Genomic DNA, 15,064 nt, shown 5'->3' on the forward strand with positions numbered 1-15,064 from the left:
TTTCACATTATGGAGTGAGGTATTGCACATTATAAAAAGTATTGCATAGAGAGAGTCACCTTATAAAGTACTGCACATTATAAATTAGTAAATAGTAAAATAAATAGACTATAAAGTCAGAGCATATCCGAATTCAGGGCGGTTATGGCTTTTGGAAAGAAGCTGTTTTTTAATCGATTTGTCTTTGCCCTGATGCACCTGTAGCGCCTCCCTGAGGGCAACAGGTTGAACAGATCAAAGCCAGGGTGGGAGCTGTCCTTGATAATATTCTTAGCTCTGCTAAGGCAGCGGGAGGTGTAAATGTCCATCAGGGAGGGGAGAGGGCAGCCAATGATCTAATGCAGCCACAGAAGTGCTGCCTTAAATACCCTCTGGAGCCCCTCCCTGTCTACAGCAGTGCAGCTGCCGTACCATACTGTAATACAGTACGTCAGTATGCTCTCGATGGATGAGCGGTAGAAGGTCAGCAGTAGGTTGGAGCTTAAGTTGTACTTCCTGAGTTGCGATGACATCATGTGAAAGTCCTCCATGGATAACTTTCCCTGCACAAATATCTATATAGTGTTTTTGAACTTATTGACCAGCTCTGAATATCAAAACAGTGTCTGCATTCATCTTGAGAGGCCATTTTTGGACTAAAATGTGTGAAAATCCCATTGCACCAGTGGGTTTTGAACGTCACACTGATTTTTCCGTTGCTCCACCCACATTAGCATGATGCCATAAAGAGAAGCAAAATCATTGGCTTACACTTTAACAAAAGTAGCATCAATGATCATAAGGTGGGTTTCCATTAACCTGCTTAACCCTTTGATGCAAAACATGGGTCAAAAGTGACCCGGCTGAGTTTTTATCTTCTATATCTTTGCAATAAATTAATTCCATCATTCAGTATTCAAGGTATTCCTCAATTAACTTGTTTTTGATCATCATACATCCTTATTTTATTTTTTCCTTTCTTACTTTTTGAATAAAAACCTTTTTTGTATCACTACCCTTCTAATGCACAACATGGGTCAAAAACGACCTGCATTCATTTTCCAGGTTATTTCATGTACGGCTGAGTGTTTCTATGATATACTTTTGAAATAAATTCATTTTGTCATTTACTTTTCCAAATATGCAGTAAATATCTTGTTTTTGTTTAGCACAAATCATCATTTTTATTTTTCCTTTCTTAAGTTATGAACAAGCACAGCTTTTGTAATTCTACATCAAGTTTACACACATGGGTCAGAACCGACCCGCATGCATTTACTCCAGCGTTTGGTGGGAACTGTGAATTGTGCTTGTGTCAGACATTTCACAGCTCAGCACAGCGCCCTTTGCCCATCTCATACATGGAAGTAATGTTTTTCAATTGTTCTAACATTACCTTAGAAAAAAATTGATTATGTATAGGTTACCTTGAGAGTGAGTCGATTACTTGTCAGAAAGTTACAAGTAATTACTATTAGCTACCTAACTGTTGACATATTCTACTTTACAGTAGTTAGCTAATTTTATTGTAGTTGGCATAGCTAACTACATAGTTCATAAATAAATAACTGGCCCCATTCACTGCTAAAGTAATTACTTGAAACAAATTATTATTGTAGTATTAAGACATTTAATTTTAAATCACACTTGGATGACCCATGTGTAGTAATATAAAAAAGTATTTTTGTTCATAAAGTAGGAAAGAAAAAATTAAATTAATGATTTGTGGTAATTAAAAACAAGATATTTAAAGAATACTTGGAATATTCAATCATAAAATAAATTGATTTCAAAAGATAGAGCAAAGAAAAACGCAGTCAGCATGAAATAACCTGGAAAATGAATGCGGGTCATTTTTGACCCATGTTGTGCATTAGAAGGGGTGTGCATATGTTTTGCATCAAAGGGTTAATGCACAAATTAAAATTAAAATATTGTGAAAAAGTTGATTCACTCACATGATGTGGTTTTCCAGACATTTTGACAAAGCAATATTTCACAAAATTCAACTGGAAACACCAATATATATATATATATATATATATATATATATATATATATATATATATATATATATATATATATATATATATTTTTTTTTTTTTGCATTTAAGTCACATGGGTGTGATCAAAATTACGGTGCCAGGTATTATCAAGTCTTGGAGATCTGTCACTAAGGTTAATTGGAATGACTATCATGAGAGAAGAAAACAGCTTTAATCACATAACATCATTCAAACCTCATTCAGTTCACTGACATGCGTTCATACAGTAACTTAAAGGGATCATTATGGGAACAGGATCAAGAGTGTGTGTATACCGTAGAAGTAAACCACTCTGCATGGTTGCTTGGGCATAATATCAAAGTCAGGGTCTGATGAAAAACCATAGACCTGGCAACACCATCTATCCTGCTTCAAGCAACATGCTGATATTGAGCTAGTGCTAGCTGTTAAACTTTAGTATATCAAACAGATTATGTAATGAACCACACTTCCAACATCACTTTTTTGCCTGATTCTCCCTTAGAGCCATACGTGTGAGGGAGAAAAACATGTTTAAATGTGTGCATGCATAGAGTTGACACTGGACAGATATTCCTTTTATCAATCTATGACACTGTATAGCTTTATTACTGATGGCAGCTAACAGGGACCTGTCTCTATACAGCTTGGGCTCCTGATTAAGTCCCAACTTAATAAAACCTGACAAATAGTAAACTCCTCTAACAACCTTCTCTGTTAGATAATCAGTCTTTGATTAATCTTCTTGTGTTGCATGGAAAAGCACGACATATGCAGCGAACAGACAGAAGAGTCGAGCGGAACAAGGAATACGACGACATACATTTGAGGCATATAAAGCAAAATTGTTCTTGAAAGCCAAGTTATAACTGTCTCATTATGATTTATGAGGATGTTCGCGAGTGCAGTCAATGTTTTGTTTCGGTTTTTTTTCCCCTGTAGTACTACACCACTATGAACTCTAAGCCCTGGTATTAGCATGTTTTCATTGTTAGGTTGTTTAGCTGCTTGAAAGAACACACGCACACACATGGAAAAAAAAAATTGCCAAATAATGATTTTTCATTATAAAAATGACATTACAGGCATTTAGCAGACACTCTTCTCCAGAGTGATGTACAATGTACCCAGAGCAGCCTGGACAGTATTTGGGGGTTAGATGCCTTGCTCAAGGGCACTTCAGCCATTCCTAATGGTCCAGGGAGTCGAACCAGCAACCTTTTGGTCCCAAAGCTGCTTCTCCAACCATTAGACGATGGCTTCCCTACATGACGACTTGATTTGAAGAAGCCAAGAAGCCTTTGTCTCACACATACACTCAAGCTGTACACGTACAGACTTAAGCACACAGTGAAATTTAACCTCTGCATTTAACCCATCTGAAGCAGTGAACACACACACACACACACACACACACACACACACACATGCACGCACACACACATACCCAGAGCAGTGGGCATCTATGCTGCAGCACCCAGGGAGCAGTTGTGGGTTAGGTGCCTTGCTCATGGGCACTTCAGCCCAACCTCTGGCCATGACCGCCCCATGCTAACCTAACCGCATGTCTTTGAACCGTGGGGGAAACCAGAGCCCCCAGAGGAAACCCACACAAACATGCGGAGAACATGCAAACTCCACGCAGAAAGGCCCCCGTTGGCCACTGGGCTTGAACCCAGAACCTTCTTGCTGTGAGGCAACAGTGCTAACAACTACACCACCATGCCACCATTTGTTATGTGAAGCTGGCAATTCAAACAATGCAACATTTTATACAGAGAGTTTTTATATACCTGAAGCAACCTGGCTAAATCTGGGACCAGGTTCATCCCTGTCATTGGTCACAAATTACAACATCACAGGAAAAGCACTGCCAGTGTTTATTCTGGTTTTACTGTGTTTATTGTTTGATAAGCTTTTTCAAAACGAGTGAATTTTTCTCACAAGAGAATTATCTGGCTGTGCTGGGTTTTTGCCGATTTCAAGGATAAAGATCGGGGCGGAGTGAATGAGCTTTAGAGAGTGTCTATAAAATGACTGACACAAGGCCCATCCAAACACAAACGAGCACTGTGGACCGTAATTCAGTTTTCCATACAGGTTACATTTATGTTAAATGAAGCTGATCGTATTTAACGGCTAAGTATACACTCACTGGCCACTTTAATAGGAACTTCTTGAGTCTAAGATTCTTGTTCTTGGCTGGCAGAAGTGAAACCCAATGTGTTCTTCTGCTGTTGCATGCTGAGATGCTTTTCTGCTCACCACGGTTGTAAAGAGTTGTTATGAGTTGCTATGTCCTTCCAAGCAGCTCAAACCAACCTGGCCATTTTCCTCTGACCTCTCTTATCAACAAGGCATTTGTTTCCACCCACAGAACTGTCGCTCACTCTGTGTTTTTTGTTTTGTGCACCATTCTGTGTAAACTCTAGAGACTGTTGTGTGTGAAAACTGCAGGAGATCAGCAGTTTCTGAAATACTCAAACCAGTCCATCTGGCTCAAACCAACACCCATGCCAGAGTGAAAGAAAGTCACACTTTGGGATCACAATTTTTCCCATTCTGATGTTTGAAGTGAACACTAACTGAAGCTCTTGATTTGTATCTACATGATTTGATGCATTGTGCTGCGGTCAAGTAGCCTGGTTAACGCGACTTCAAAGCTCTCCGAGCATTTGGTCTGGCCAAACTATTAAGCCCAACCGTTTCCCAGAGCCCGTGGTTGACCCGCCTCCCTGAAATGCCTCAGTTTGCTCCTGGTCGAAGCCAGAAAAGGCTGTGACGAAGCTTAAACCAATCACATCACTCGTTCCTCTGACGTATACGACACGACGGGGCTAACTGGTAGATTAAACTCTTACCGAAGCCGGTTGGGAGCAAGGCGAAAACGTCCGTCCTTTCAATAAATACCTCCAGGGCTGCTCTTTGCTCCGTTTTCAATGAGAACTTCCCATTGAATGCTTTCAATACAGCATCTACCGCTGTGTTAAAGGCTTGCCGCTGCTCCATGTTCGTGATGTGAATGAAGCGCTTCCGGCATAGATTCTGTAAACAATCTATGGCTTCCGGTCGCAGTTCTACTACGTCACTGCCTTGAACACGCCTCCACCCAGGGCCGTTGGAGATGCTCAAAGTTGATTGGTTCCCGATTTTTCGGGAGCTTGGAAATGCTGCAGATAGCCCGCCTGGCCAGACTAAGCTCGGAACAGGCCTTCGTGTTGCGTCACACTTAGGATGGGCGGGCCCAGGCTAGCTGTCAAGGGATTGGCTGATTAAAGAACTGCATAAAACAGCAGGTGTACAGTATGTATGGATGTTCCTAATAAAGTGGCCAATGAGTGTATATTTTAATCACTTTCTATAGCATAATTATACAGCAGTTAGTTCCGGTTCAGTAAATAATGATTTCTTCTGACAATTATTAATAATAATAAATTAAATGCAGTTGAATCTACATCATTGCTTGAATGTGTGTCATGTACCTTTCACTGTTGTATGTGAAAAGATAAGAAAGAAGAATGAAAAAAATGCATGACAACAGAGCAGAAAATCTACGTTAGAAAATCTATTTATGGCTTCAACGGGTTGTGTCCTTTGTCAAGGCGGGCAGTCAAAAAAAAAAAAAGAAGAAGCACGACCAAATGATGACATATCAAATGCAAAAACAACGAAAGGCTTCTCTGAAAGAAGAATTGTGAGGCTTGAAACAATCACAAATCTTTTCTTTTATAAGCTTTCAAGACTGTCTGTCTTCTGTTGGAACTCTTTAAAAAAAAAAAAAAACACAAAGGCATTGAACCAGTTGTCAGGCTTTACAGTTTTGTATAAAACGGAGTGATCAATAGTGGTCTGAAACATTGTAGTTAAACCAGTTGAAGGAACAATCGCTTAGATGTTCTGTCACGTTAGGATTGTGTTTATATGGAACGTGAGTGGTGTTTTTCGCCTGTGGCTAAGTCTTCTGTGAAAAGCGTCTTTACTTTTTGACAAAATAATTTAAAAAGCTGTGGTTTAGACTTCTCATTTGATGCCTTGCCAAGCAATTCACTCTAAACACCCATTGCCCATTAAGTACTTCTGAGGTTCATAGCTGGGCCCTATTGAAAATCAGTGCTTCTTGAACTACCAGGACCTCTCGCCAACCCGTATTTTTACTTGTAGTGTGAACAAATAACACTCATTTTGCGTATATGTGTGTAACAAGGGGTATTAAATCAAAATCATTGCCCATTCAGTTTAAAGCATGATCAGTTAGACACACTTCTGTATCCGTAATAGAGAATAAGGGCACATTTGAAAATTAAAAGTGCACCTATTGTTGAAAGCACCTCAGATTGCTTTCAAGGTCATTGTGAACACAAATGAGTGACAGAACTTCCTCTTCAATGATATTATAAGAACTAATCGCTGATCGGCAATGTGACAGTGCGTTGATAATTTGAATTCTGCTTCTACTACTTTCCTTTGTTCTTCCAAGAACATTGCTCCACCTGCTAAGGTTATGGCTCCACAAGAGGCATTTGAAAGGGGGAAAAAAAGAGGAAGGAATATGAATGAGAGCAATATCTCTTTAATTGTCCAATTGAGAGAATGTGAGGATGCTGATAATGGGCCTGTCCTAATTAAGCCTCCCCCCCCCCCCCCCGCCCCATGTTATGTGCCTCCTTCAAGCGATCTTTCTGAAAATACAATTTTCTTTTAACTCGCACATCAAATGCTCATGTCGCCTGTCTTTCTCCAGGCTTTGTTCCTTTTCCATGCACCAAACATGGTTGAACATTTTGTGGCTCATTTTTGATTTGGAACAAAATCATTAAGTTATAAATCTTGGCTCATATTAATGCCAGACATGTCTTGTCCTGGGTGGCACGGTGGTGTAGTGGTTAGCGCTGTCGCCTCACAGCAAGAAGGTCTGGATTCAAGCCCCGTGGCCGGCGAGGGCCTTTCTGTGTGGAGTTTGCATGTTCTCCCCGTGTTCACGTGGGTTTCCTCCGGGTGCTCCGGTTTCCCCCACAGTCCAAAGACATGCAGGTTAGGTTAACTGGTGACTCTAAATTGACCGTAGGTGTGAATGTGAGTGTGAATGGTTGTCTGTGTCTATCTGTCGGCCCTGTGATGACCTGGCGACTTGTCCAGGGTGTACCCCGCCTTTCACCCGTAGTCAGCTGGGATAGGCTCCAGCTTGCCTGTGACCCTGTAGAACAGGATAAAGAGGCTACAGATAATGAGATGAGATGAGATACTAGGTCACTTGAATTCTGCCCATTCGGTTATGCAGTTATCCATTCAGTCAATCATGTGGCTGCAGGAAGATGTATATCATTTATTCTATCCACATTCATTGGATATGAGCAATTGCACGCTCTGATTGGCTACTCAACTACTAGGTTATCAGCTCATATACCATGAGTAGAGAAAAACAAAATGGCGGAGCGTGTTGCTGAACCAACTGAGGATGAAATAAAAACTACTCAAACAAAAAAAAAAAAAAAACCCAAAAAAATGGAGTAAAAGTATTTGACAGTAGGGACATTTTTTTCAAGAATTATTATTATCGCATTTTTCCCAACTTGCTCCTGTCATTTCGACGGTTTGTTTACATTCTTCATCTTTAAGCATTAAAGTTTGTTGAATTTTTTAGACTGGTTCAAAAGCTCAAAGAAGTTTGAAAATTGTACAACTGAAATGTCCAAGGAAGAATTAAATGTCAAAAGCTATTCTATACCTCGGCACAACAGTGGGATGGCACTTTCTAAAAAAAAAAACACTAAAGTCAATTCATGCAGCCATTGATAGGTTTTTAAGAAGTCCACCTAAGCAGAAATGATTTTGTCGGACGTTTTGTATAAAGTTTTATTTATCGAATTTGTAAAAAAAATAAAAATGCTTTGTTTCTCAAAATGGCAGCACGGTGGTGTAGTGGTTAGCACTATCGCCTCACAGCAAGAAGGTTCTGGGTTCGAGCCCAGGAGGCTTTCTGTGTGGAGTTTCCATGTTCTCCCTGTATCTGCATGGGTTTCCTCTGGGTGCTCCAGTTTCCCCTACAGTCCAAAGACATGCAGGTTAGGCTAATAGGTGGCTCTAAATTGACTGTAGATGTGAATGTGAGTGTGAATGGTTGTTTGTCATGTGTCAGCCCTGCGATGATCTGGCGACTTGTCCAGGGTGTACCCTGCCTTTCGCCCATAGTCAGCTGAGTTAGGCTCCAGCTTGCCTGCGACCCTGAACAGGAGAAGTGGCTACGGATAATGGATGGATGCTCTGTTTTTCAAACTCCAGTGAATGTGGATAGAATAAAACAGTTATTCCACTCAATCTCATCGTACGTGGCTTATAGCCAACTTGGTGCTACGCGCCTCATTGTATGTCTTGATTTCATGGAAAAACTGTTCAGTAACCTCCTGAGAACCAACCCATAGACTTGTGTCCTCTGTAGTTGACATTTGTTTTACATGCACACCCTCTTAAGCTAGTATCTCACTGGGCTGCAACAGCTTGTGACAAATTGAGAACGTCATTCGCAAGAGAGTTTCAAAAGTGTCTTGAAACATTCATGGGGCTTCTCAATTTCCTCGCATGAGTCGCAAAGTGTCACTCCTTCGTTGCTAAAATTTTGAACATGTTCAAAAAATTCGTGTGACAAAATTTCTCTCAAAATAGCTGCAAATGCGTCGCTGGTGTTGCAAAGCCGTCACGAACACTTTTCAAGTCAGTTTCCGTGAGACAGGAAGTGTGAGTGTATCTCACTGGGCTGCGACAGCCTGCGACTAGTTGGAGACACAATTGCGATAAAATATGTGAATATCAATTCAGTGTGATTCCAAGTGAAAATTCGCATATTTTATCACAATTGTTGTGTCTCCAACTAGTCGCAGGCTGTCGCAGCCCAGTGAGATACTACCCTTACTCTTTCAAGCTATTCACTTGAATCCTGGTGTCTTGTAAAGAGTACATCCTGGGCTTTCCAATGATATATCATGTGACTAGGAGGGTTGCTGGGAAATTCCTAGTAAATAAATCACAACAAAAGAGAAATTGAGAGACACATTTTTTTCTTGGTTCCCAGGAGGATATACATGTATACACTACCGTTCAAAAGTTTGGGGTCACCCAGACAATTTTGTGTTTTCCATGAAAAGTCACACTTTTATTTCCCACCATAAGTTGTAAAATGAATAGAAAATATAGTCAAGACATTTTTCTGGCCATTTTGAGCATTTAATCGACCCCACAAATGTGATGCTCCAGAAACTCAATCTGCTCAAAGGAAGGTCAGTTTTATAGCTTCTCTAAAGAGCTCAACTGTTTTCAGCTGTGCTAACATGATTGTACAAGGGTTTTCTAATCATCCATTAGCCTTCTGAGGCAATGAGCAAACACATTGTACCATTAGAACACTGGAGTGAGAGTTGCTGGAAATGGGCCTCTATACACCTATGGAGATATTGCACCAAAAACCAGACATTTGCAGCTAGAATAGTCATTTACCACATTAGCAATGTATAGAGTGGATTTCTGATTAGTTTAAAGTGATCTTCATTGAAAAGAACAGTGCTTTTCTTTCAAAAATAAGGAAATTTCAAAGTGACCCCAAACTTTTGAACGGTAGTGTAGATCGAGAGCTTCAGTTAATGTTCATGTCAAATATCAGAGGTGCTTTTCTGCTCACCTTGGTTGTAAAGAGTGGTCATTTGTGTTACGATGGACTTCCTGTCAGCTTGAACCAATCCAGCAATTCTCCTTTGACCTACAGAAGTACTGCTCACTGGATGTTTTTTTTGTTGTTTGCACCATTCTGTGTGAATACAAGAGACTGCTATGTGTGAAAACCACAGACTGTGAAATACTCAAACCAGTCCATCTGGCACCAGCAACCATGGCCCCTGAGATCACTTTTTTCCCCCATTCTGATGATTGATGTGAACATTTAACATTAATTGGATTATCACCATGATTTTATGCATTGCTTTGCTGCCAGATGATTGGCTGATTGGATAATTACACGAATGATAAGGTGTCCGAGTGTCCCTGTTAATGTGGCAAGTTAGCATATTGAAAAAGGTTTAAAGGAAGAACATATTTTTGCAACTTGTGGACATTTGACACGTTGTTGTTGTTTTTATTTTCAGGTCATTAAATTAGCCTTCGACGAGTTTGACCTTGAGAGAGCTTATGATACATTAACAGTGGGTGATGGAGGAAAGATTGGTGATGCCAGAAGAGTGCTCTACGTGTGAGTTTTCAAATCCCATCCTGAGATCACCAAGTATTGAATCCTTCACATTATTAAGATGATTCATTTTATCCCAAATACAATATAATACAAATAATATTTCTAATGCCAAATTTGAAATCTTTTTGTCATCGCTATATTCTTACTGAAATAATAGTACAGAATTGATTTTATATCTTTGTTCCAGTCTGACAGGCTCCAGCGTGCCTGATTTGATTGTCAGTATGAGCAACCAGATGTGGCTGCATCTCCAATCAGATGACACCATCGGCTCTCAAGGCTTCAAAGCCATTTATGAAGGTTAGTCAAAGTTATGTTTTGGAAAATAAAAATATTATGATAATTAAATAGATAAATAAAGCATACCTCTTCTTTGCATGTTAAAGCTAGACTGCCTTTCAGGTTTTCAGGTTTAGGTCATAAAAATAATTTTCCCTCACACTCAATTATGTTTTTGTTGAGTGGACCGAAAGCTACTGAATTCGAATCAGACTTCCAATTTTATTTGTTTTTTTTTAAATAGAACAATTAATGAATTTAAGGCCACATGGCCCTAAATTCTCTGCTATTATTTCCTGCTTCACCATGACACAACACAAGATACAGTACTACGTCACACATCATGTGATGGGCTTTTCCCCATTCGCGCAAGGCATTGTGGGATACAAATTTAAAACAGGAGAGAAAAATGGAGGACGTGAGTGTGCGAATGAAACATGAAAGACCGACTACAGTAACGGAAAATGAGAAGAAAATATGTTGTTATATACGAAAGAAAGGAAACACAGAACCAAACTAATAAATATCAGCGGTCAGCGAGCACCTTGGTGTGATCAGCTGTTCGTTTAGTGACAGAATGATGGAACTGTCAGTGCACGGTCAAAGGTAAACCTGGAGATGGCAGTAATGCAACACTGGATGCCAGCTGCCTTAAAACCCAAAAGAAGCAGTGCACACGGACTTCCTTTGTCTGCTTGACTGTGCAAACCAAGCGATTTCATGCACATTATTTGCTCGGGAATCCCCTCAAATTAAATAACTTCACAGCCACAGAATGACCTGGGTTTTTTTTAGATATTACAGAAATAAATGTATATTGCAATGACCAAATTTCAGAGGGAACTAAATTCCACTGGTTTTATGAAATTGAAAGGCCATCTACTTTTCATGTCAGGAGACTATTTATATCAGCTCATGCTGAAGTGTACTCCTACTATCTGTGTCTTTTGTCCTTTTATTGACCCAAATATTCATATTGGTATTTGGATTTAGTGGGTGTGGCTTAAACCAGAAGGTTTATGGCTGCATCTGAATTCTCATAACATACTAAAGTAGGTTAAATACCTACTACACAACCATCACTGTAGTACGTTCTATGCTCTGAGTATGCGAGCAAGTACTAAGGACGTGATTCAGATGTACTTTGCTACTATCTTACTTGTCCTCTGGCCCAGATGTTCACAAATATATGATGTATTACAGGTCAGAATTGTAGGTCAGGTGGAATTTTTCCAACCTAGGTTAGAATTTTTAACCCAGTTTATAATTTGCTACTTGTATTAGGGAGACTGACTATATCTAGTGTTTGGTTTTGGGAAGACTTTGTATTTTCAGTGACTTGATGGTGTAATAAGACTGGACTCATTAATAAATTAAAAATATATATCATGCCTTTCTGTCGCCTGTAGTCAGCTGGGATAGGCTCCAGCTTGCCTGCGACCCTGTAGAACAGGATAAAGTGGCGAGAGATAATGAGATGAGATGAGATCATGTCTTTCATTGCAGTCATTGCTAATCTAGTGGTTAAGGTGTTGGGTTAAGAATCAGAAGGTTCTGAGTTTGAATCCTGGTTAAGTATGAAAAAAGACGAGAGGCAATACTAGGTACGTGTACAGAGAGAGGAAGTGGATGGATGAAAGAGAGACAAAAGAAATGATGGAAAGTCCCTTTTAGATTAGATAAAACTTTATTGCTTCCTTTGGGTGGGTTTCCTCAGGGAAATTAAGATTCCAGCAGCATCATTACAGATAAATAAAGAAAAGAAATAGAGAAAACTTCTAGATAAATTAAAATAAATTAAGTATTTACATATACAAATATAAAAAGAATAAGATATGGGGAAGAGAGGAAGGGGGAAGGAGGGAAAAAAAGGTGGGGAGAAAGGGGGTGGCAGCAGGAGAAATATTGCACTTTATATTGCACATTATATTGCACATTGTCCGGTATTGCTTATTGTTAGGCTAGGCTACTGCTCCTTCCCATCCTCTGTCCTCCTGTTACCCCCCCCCCCCCCCCCCCCAGAGAGGAGTTGTACAGTTTGATGGCGTGAGGGACATAGGAGTTTTTAAGTCTGTTCGTCCTGCACTTGGGAAGGAGCATTCGGTCACTGAACAGGCTCCTCTGGTTGCTGATGACGGTGTGCAGAGGGTGACTGGCATTGTCCATGATGTTCAATAGTTTGTCCATAGACCTCTTCTCTGCCACCGTCACCAGAGAGTCCAGCTTCATGCCGACCACAGAGCCAGCCTGCCTGATCAGTTTGTCCAGCCTGGATGTGTCCTTCTTGGATGTGCTGCCCCCCCAGCACACCACGGTGTAAAACAGGACACTGGCAACCACAGACTGATAGAACATCCACAGGAGTTTCCTGCAGATGTTAAAGGACTGGAGCCTCCTAAGGAAGTATAGCCTGCTCTGTCCCTTCCTGTATAAGTGTTTGGTGTTGCAAGTCCAGTCCAGCTTGCTGTCCAGACACAGCCCGAGGTACTTGTAGGAATCCACAGCCTCCACCTCGACTCCCTCGATCAGAATTGGTCGTGACCTTGGTCTGGACCTTCCAAAGTCAATGACCAGCTCCTTGGTCTTCGAGGTGTTGAGCTGCAGATGGTTCCTGTTGCACCACACAGCAAAGTCCTTCACCAGGCTCCTATACTCCTCCTCTTTGTCGTCACTGATACACCCAACGATGGCTGTGTCATCGGCAAACTTCTGAATGTGACACAGCTCCGTGTTGTAGCAGAAGTTCGCGGGGTACAGGGTGAAGAGAAGAAGGGCCAGCACCGTGCCCTGGGGTGCGCCGGTGCTGCTAATCACAGTGTCAGACATGATGTCCTTCAGCCTGACGTACTGTGGCCTGTCAGTGAGGTAGCTGGAGATCCAGGTGACCAGGCAGGGGTCTACTTGCATCCTGTTCAGTTTGCCCTGAAGCAATAGGGGCTGGATGGTATTGAAGGCACTCGAGAAGTCCAAGAAGAGGATCCTCACTGTGCCATTTCCCTTATCCAGATGCGAGTGGGCTCGGTGTAGCAGGTAGAGGATGGCGTCTTCCACACCGACACCTGCCCGGTATGCAAACTGCAGACAGTCCTGGGCATGCTGTACCTGGGGTCTGAGGAGGCTGAGGAAGAGCCGCTCCAATGTCTTCATCAGATGTGAAGTCAGTGCCACCAGTCGGAAGTCATTCAGCTCGCTGGGCCGATTCTTTTTGGGAACTGGAATGATACATGATGTCTTCCAGAGGGTGGGCACTCTCCCCAGCTGCAGGCTAAGGTTGAAGCTGCATTGGAGTGGCTCACCCAGTTCAGCAGCACAGGTCTTCAGTAGTCAGGGACACACCTTGTCCAGGCCTGCTGCTTTCCTGGGATGAAGCTTCCTCAGTTGACCTCTGACCTGGTCTGCAGTAATGCATGGAGGAGTCTGTGTTGAGGAGGGGGAGGAGGGGGCTGCTGTGATGACTGGGGGGAGGTGTGTTGAGGGAAGGAGAGATGGCTGCAGTGAGGGAGAGGGTGGGGGGGACGTGGGCTGGTTGAACCGATTGAAAAAGTCATTCAACTCATTCGCCTTCTCCACTGTCAGCCCCTCTATGTCCTCACAGTGTAGGCTAAGCAGCACATCCCAGTCTGTGATGTCATAACAGTCCCTGAGGGCATCTTCCATTTCAGGGGACCACCTCCTGATGGAGCTAGTTGTTGCAGGCTGCCTTTGAACCAGGGGGGTGTACTTTGGCTGTAGAAGAACCAGGGTGTGGTCAGACTTCCCTAGTGGGAGGAGGGGTGTGACTCTGTATGCATCCCTCACATTATCATACAGCAAGTCAATTGTCCTGTTGTTCCTTGTTGGACAGTCCACAGCCTGGTAAAAAGCAGCCAAAGTAGAGTCCAAAGTAGCGTGATTAAAGTCCCCAGAAATGATCATAAATGCCTCAGGGTGCTGTGTCTGCAGCCTTGCTGTGACAGAGTGAATCCTCTCACATGCAGCAGCTGCATCTGCCCTCGGAGGGATGTAAACACAGATGTGATCACATGACTGAACTCCCTTGGCAGATAATATGGCCGCAGGCTAATGGCTAGCAGCTCCAAGTCCGGGCAACATAAAACTGTCTTTACAGAGATATGTCCCGGGTTACACCAGCGGTTGTTAACATAAATTATGAGTCCCCCACCTTTGCTTTTCCCGCATGTGTTAGTGTCTCTGTCGGCTCTCACAGCAGTGAATCCCCACAGGTCCACGTTAGCATCCGGTACAAGGTGTGTTAGCCATGTCTCCATAAAGATAAATAAGCTGCTCTCCCGGTAAATCCGCTGGTTGTTCAGAGCGGAAAGCTCGTCGACTTTATTCGGCAGCGAGTTCATATTCCCCATGATAATGGAGGGAATGGATGGTTTGTAGTGCCACCAGTTGTCTGCTAGCCTAGCCGTTAGCTTAGCTCCAGCCTTGCAGCCCCGGATTTCCTCCTCAGCTCGGCCGGGATGGGGTGTCGTATCCCGGCTTGGCCCATTGTTTTCAGGGCCAGCAGCTCCTCTCTTGAATAAGTGAGAAAACTGGCTCC

General features: G+C 42.1%; 1 protein-coding gene across 1 annotated transcript in view; it reads left to right on the top strand.

Moving 5' to 3' along the window:
• The window catches only part of csmd1a (CUB and Sushi multiple domains 1a), an 800,422-nt gene that overhangs the window by 427,197 nt on the left and 358,161 nt on the right, over positions 1 to 15,064 (top strand). Inside the window, exons 10-11 of the mRNA XM_060924925.1 lie at positions 10,133 to 10,236; positions 10,424 to 10,536. Of these exons, the coding sequence (XP_060780908.1) occupies positions 10,133 to 10,236; positions 10,424 to 10,536 (217 nt within the window). The remainder of the gene's footprint in view (positions 1 to 10,132; positions 10,237 to 10,423; positions 10,537 to 15,064) is intronic.

Source organism: Neoarius graeffei, chromosome 7 (assembly GCF_027579695.1).
Source record: "Neoarius graeffei isolate fNeoGra1 chromosome 7, fNeoGra1.pri, whole genome shotgun sequence".
Taxonomy (NCBI): domain Eukaryota; kingdom Metazoa; phylum Chordata; class Actinopteri; order Siluriformes; family Ariidae; genus Neoarius; species Neoarius graeffei.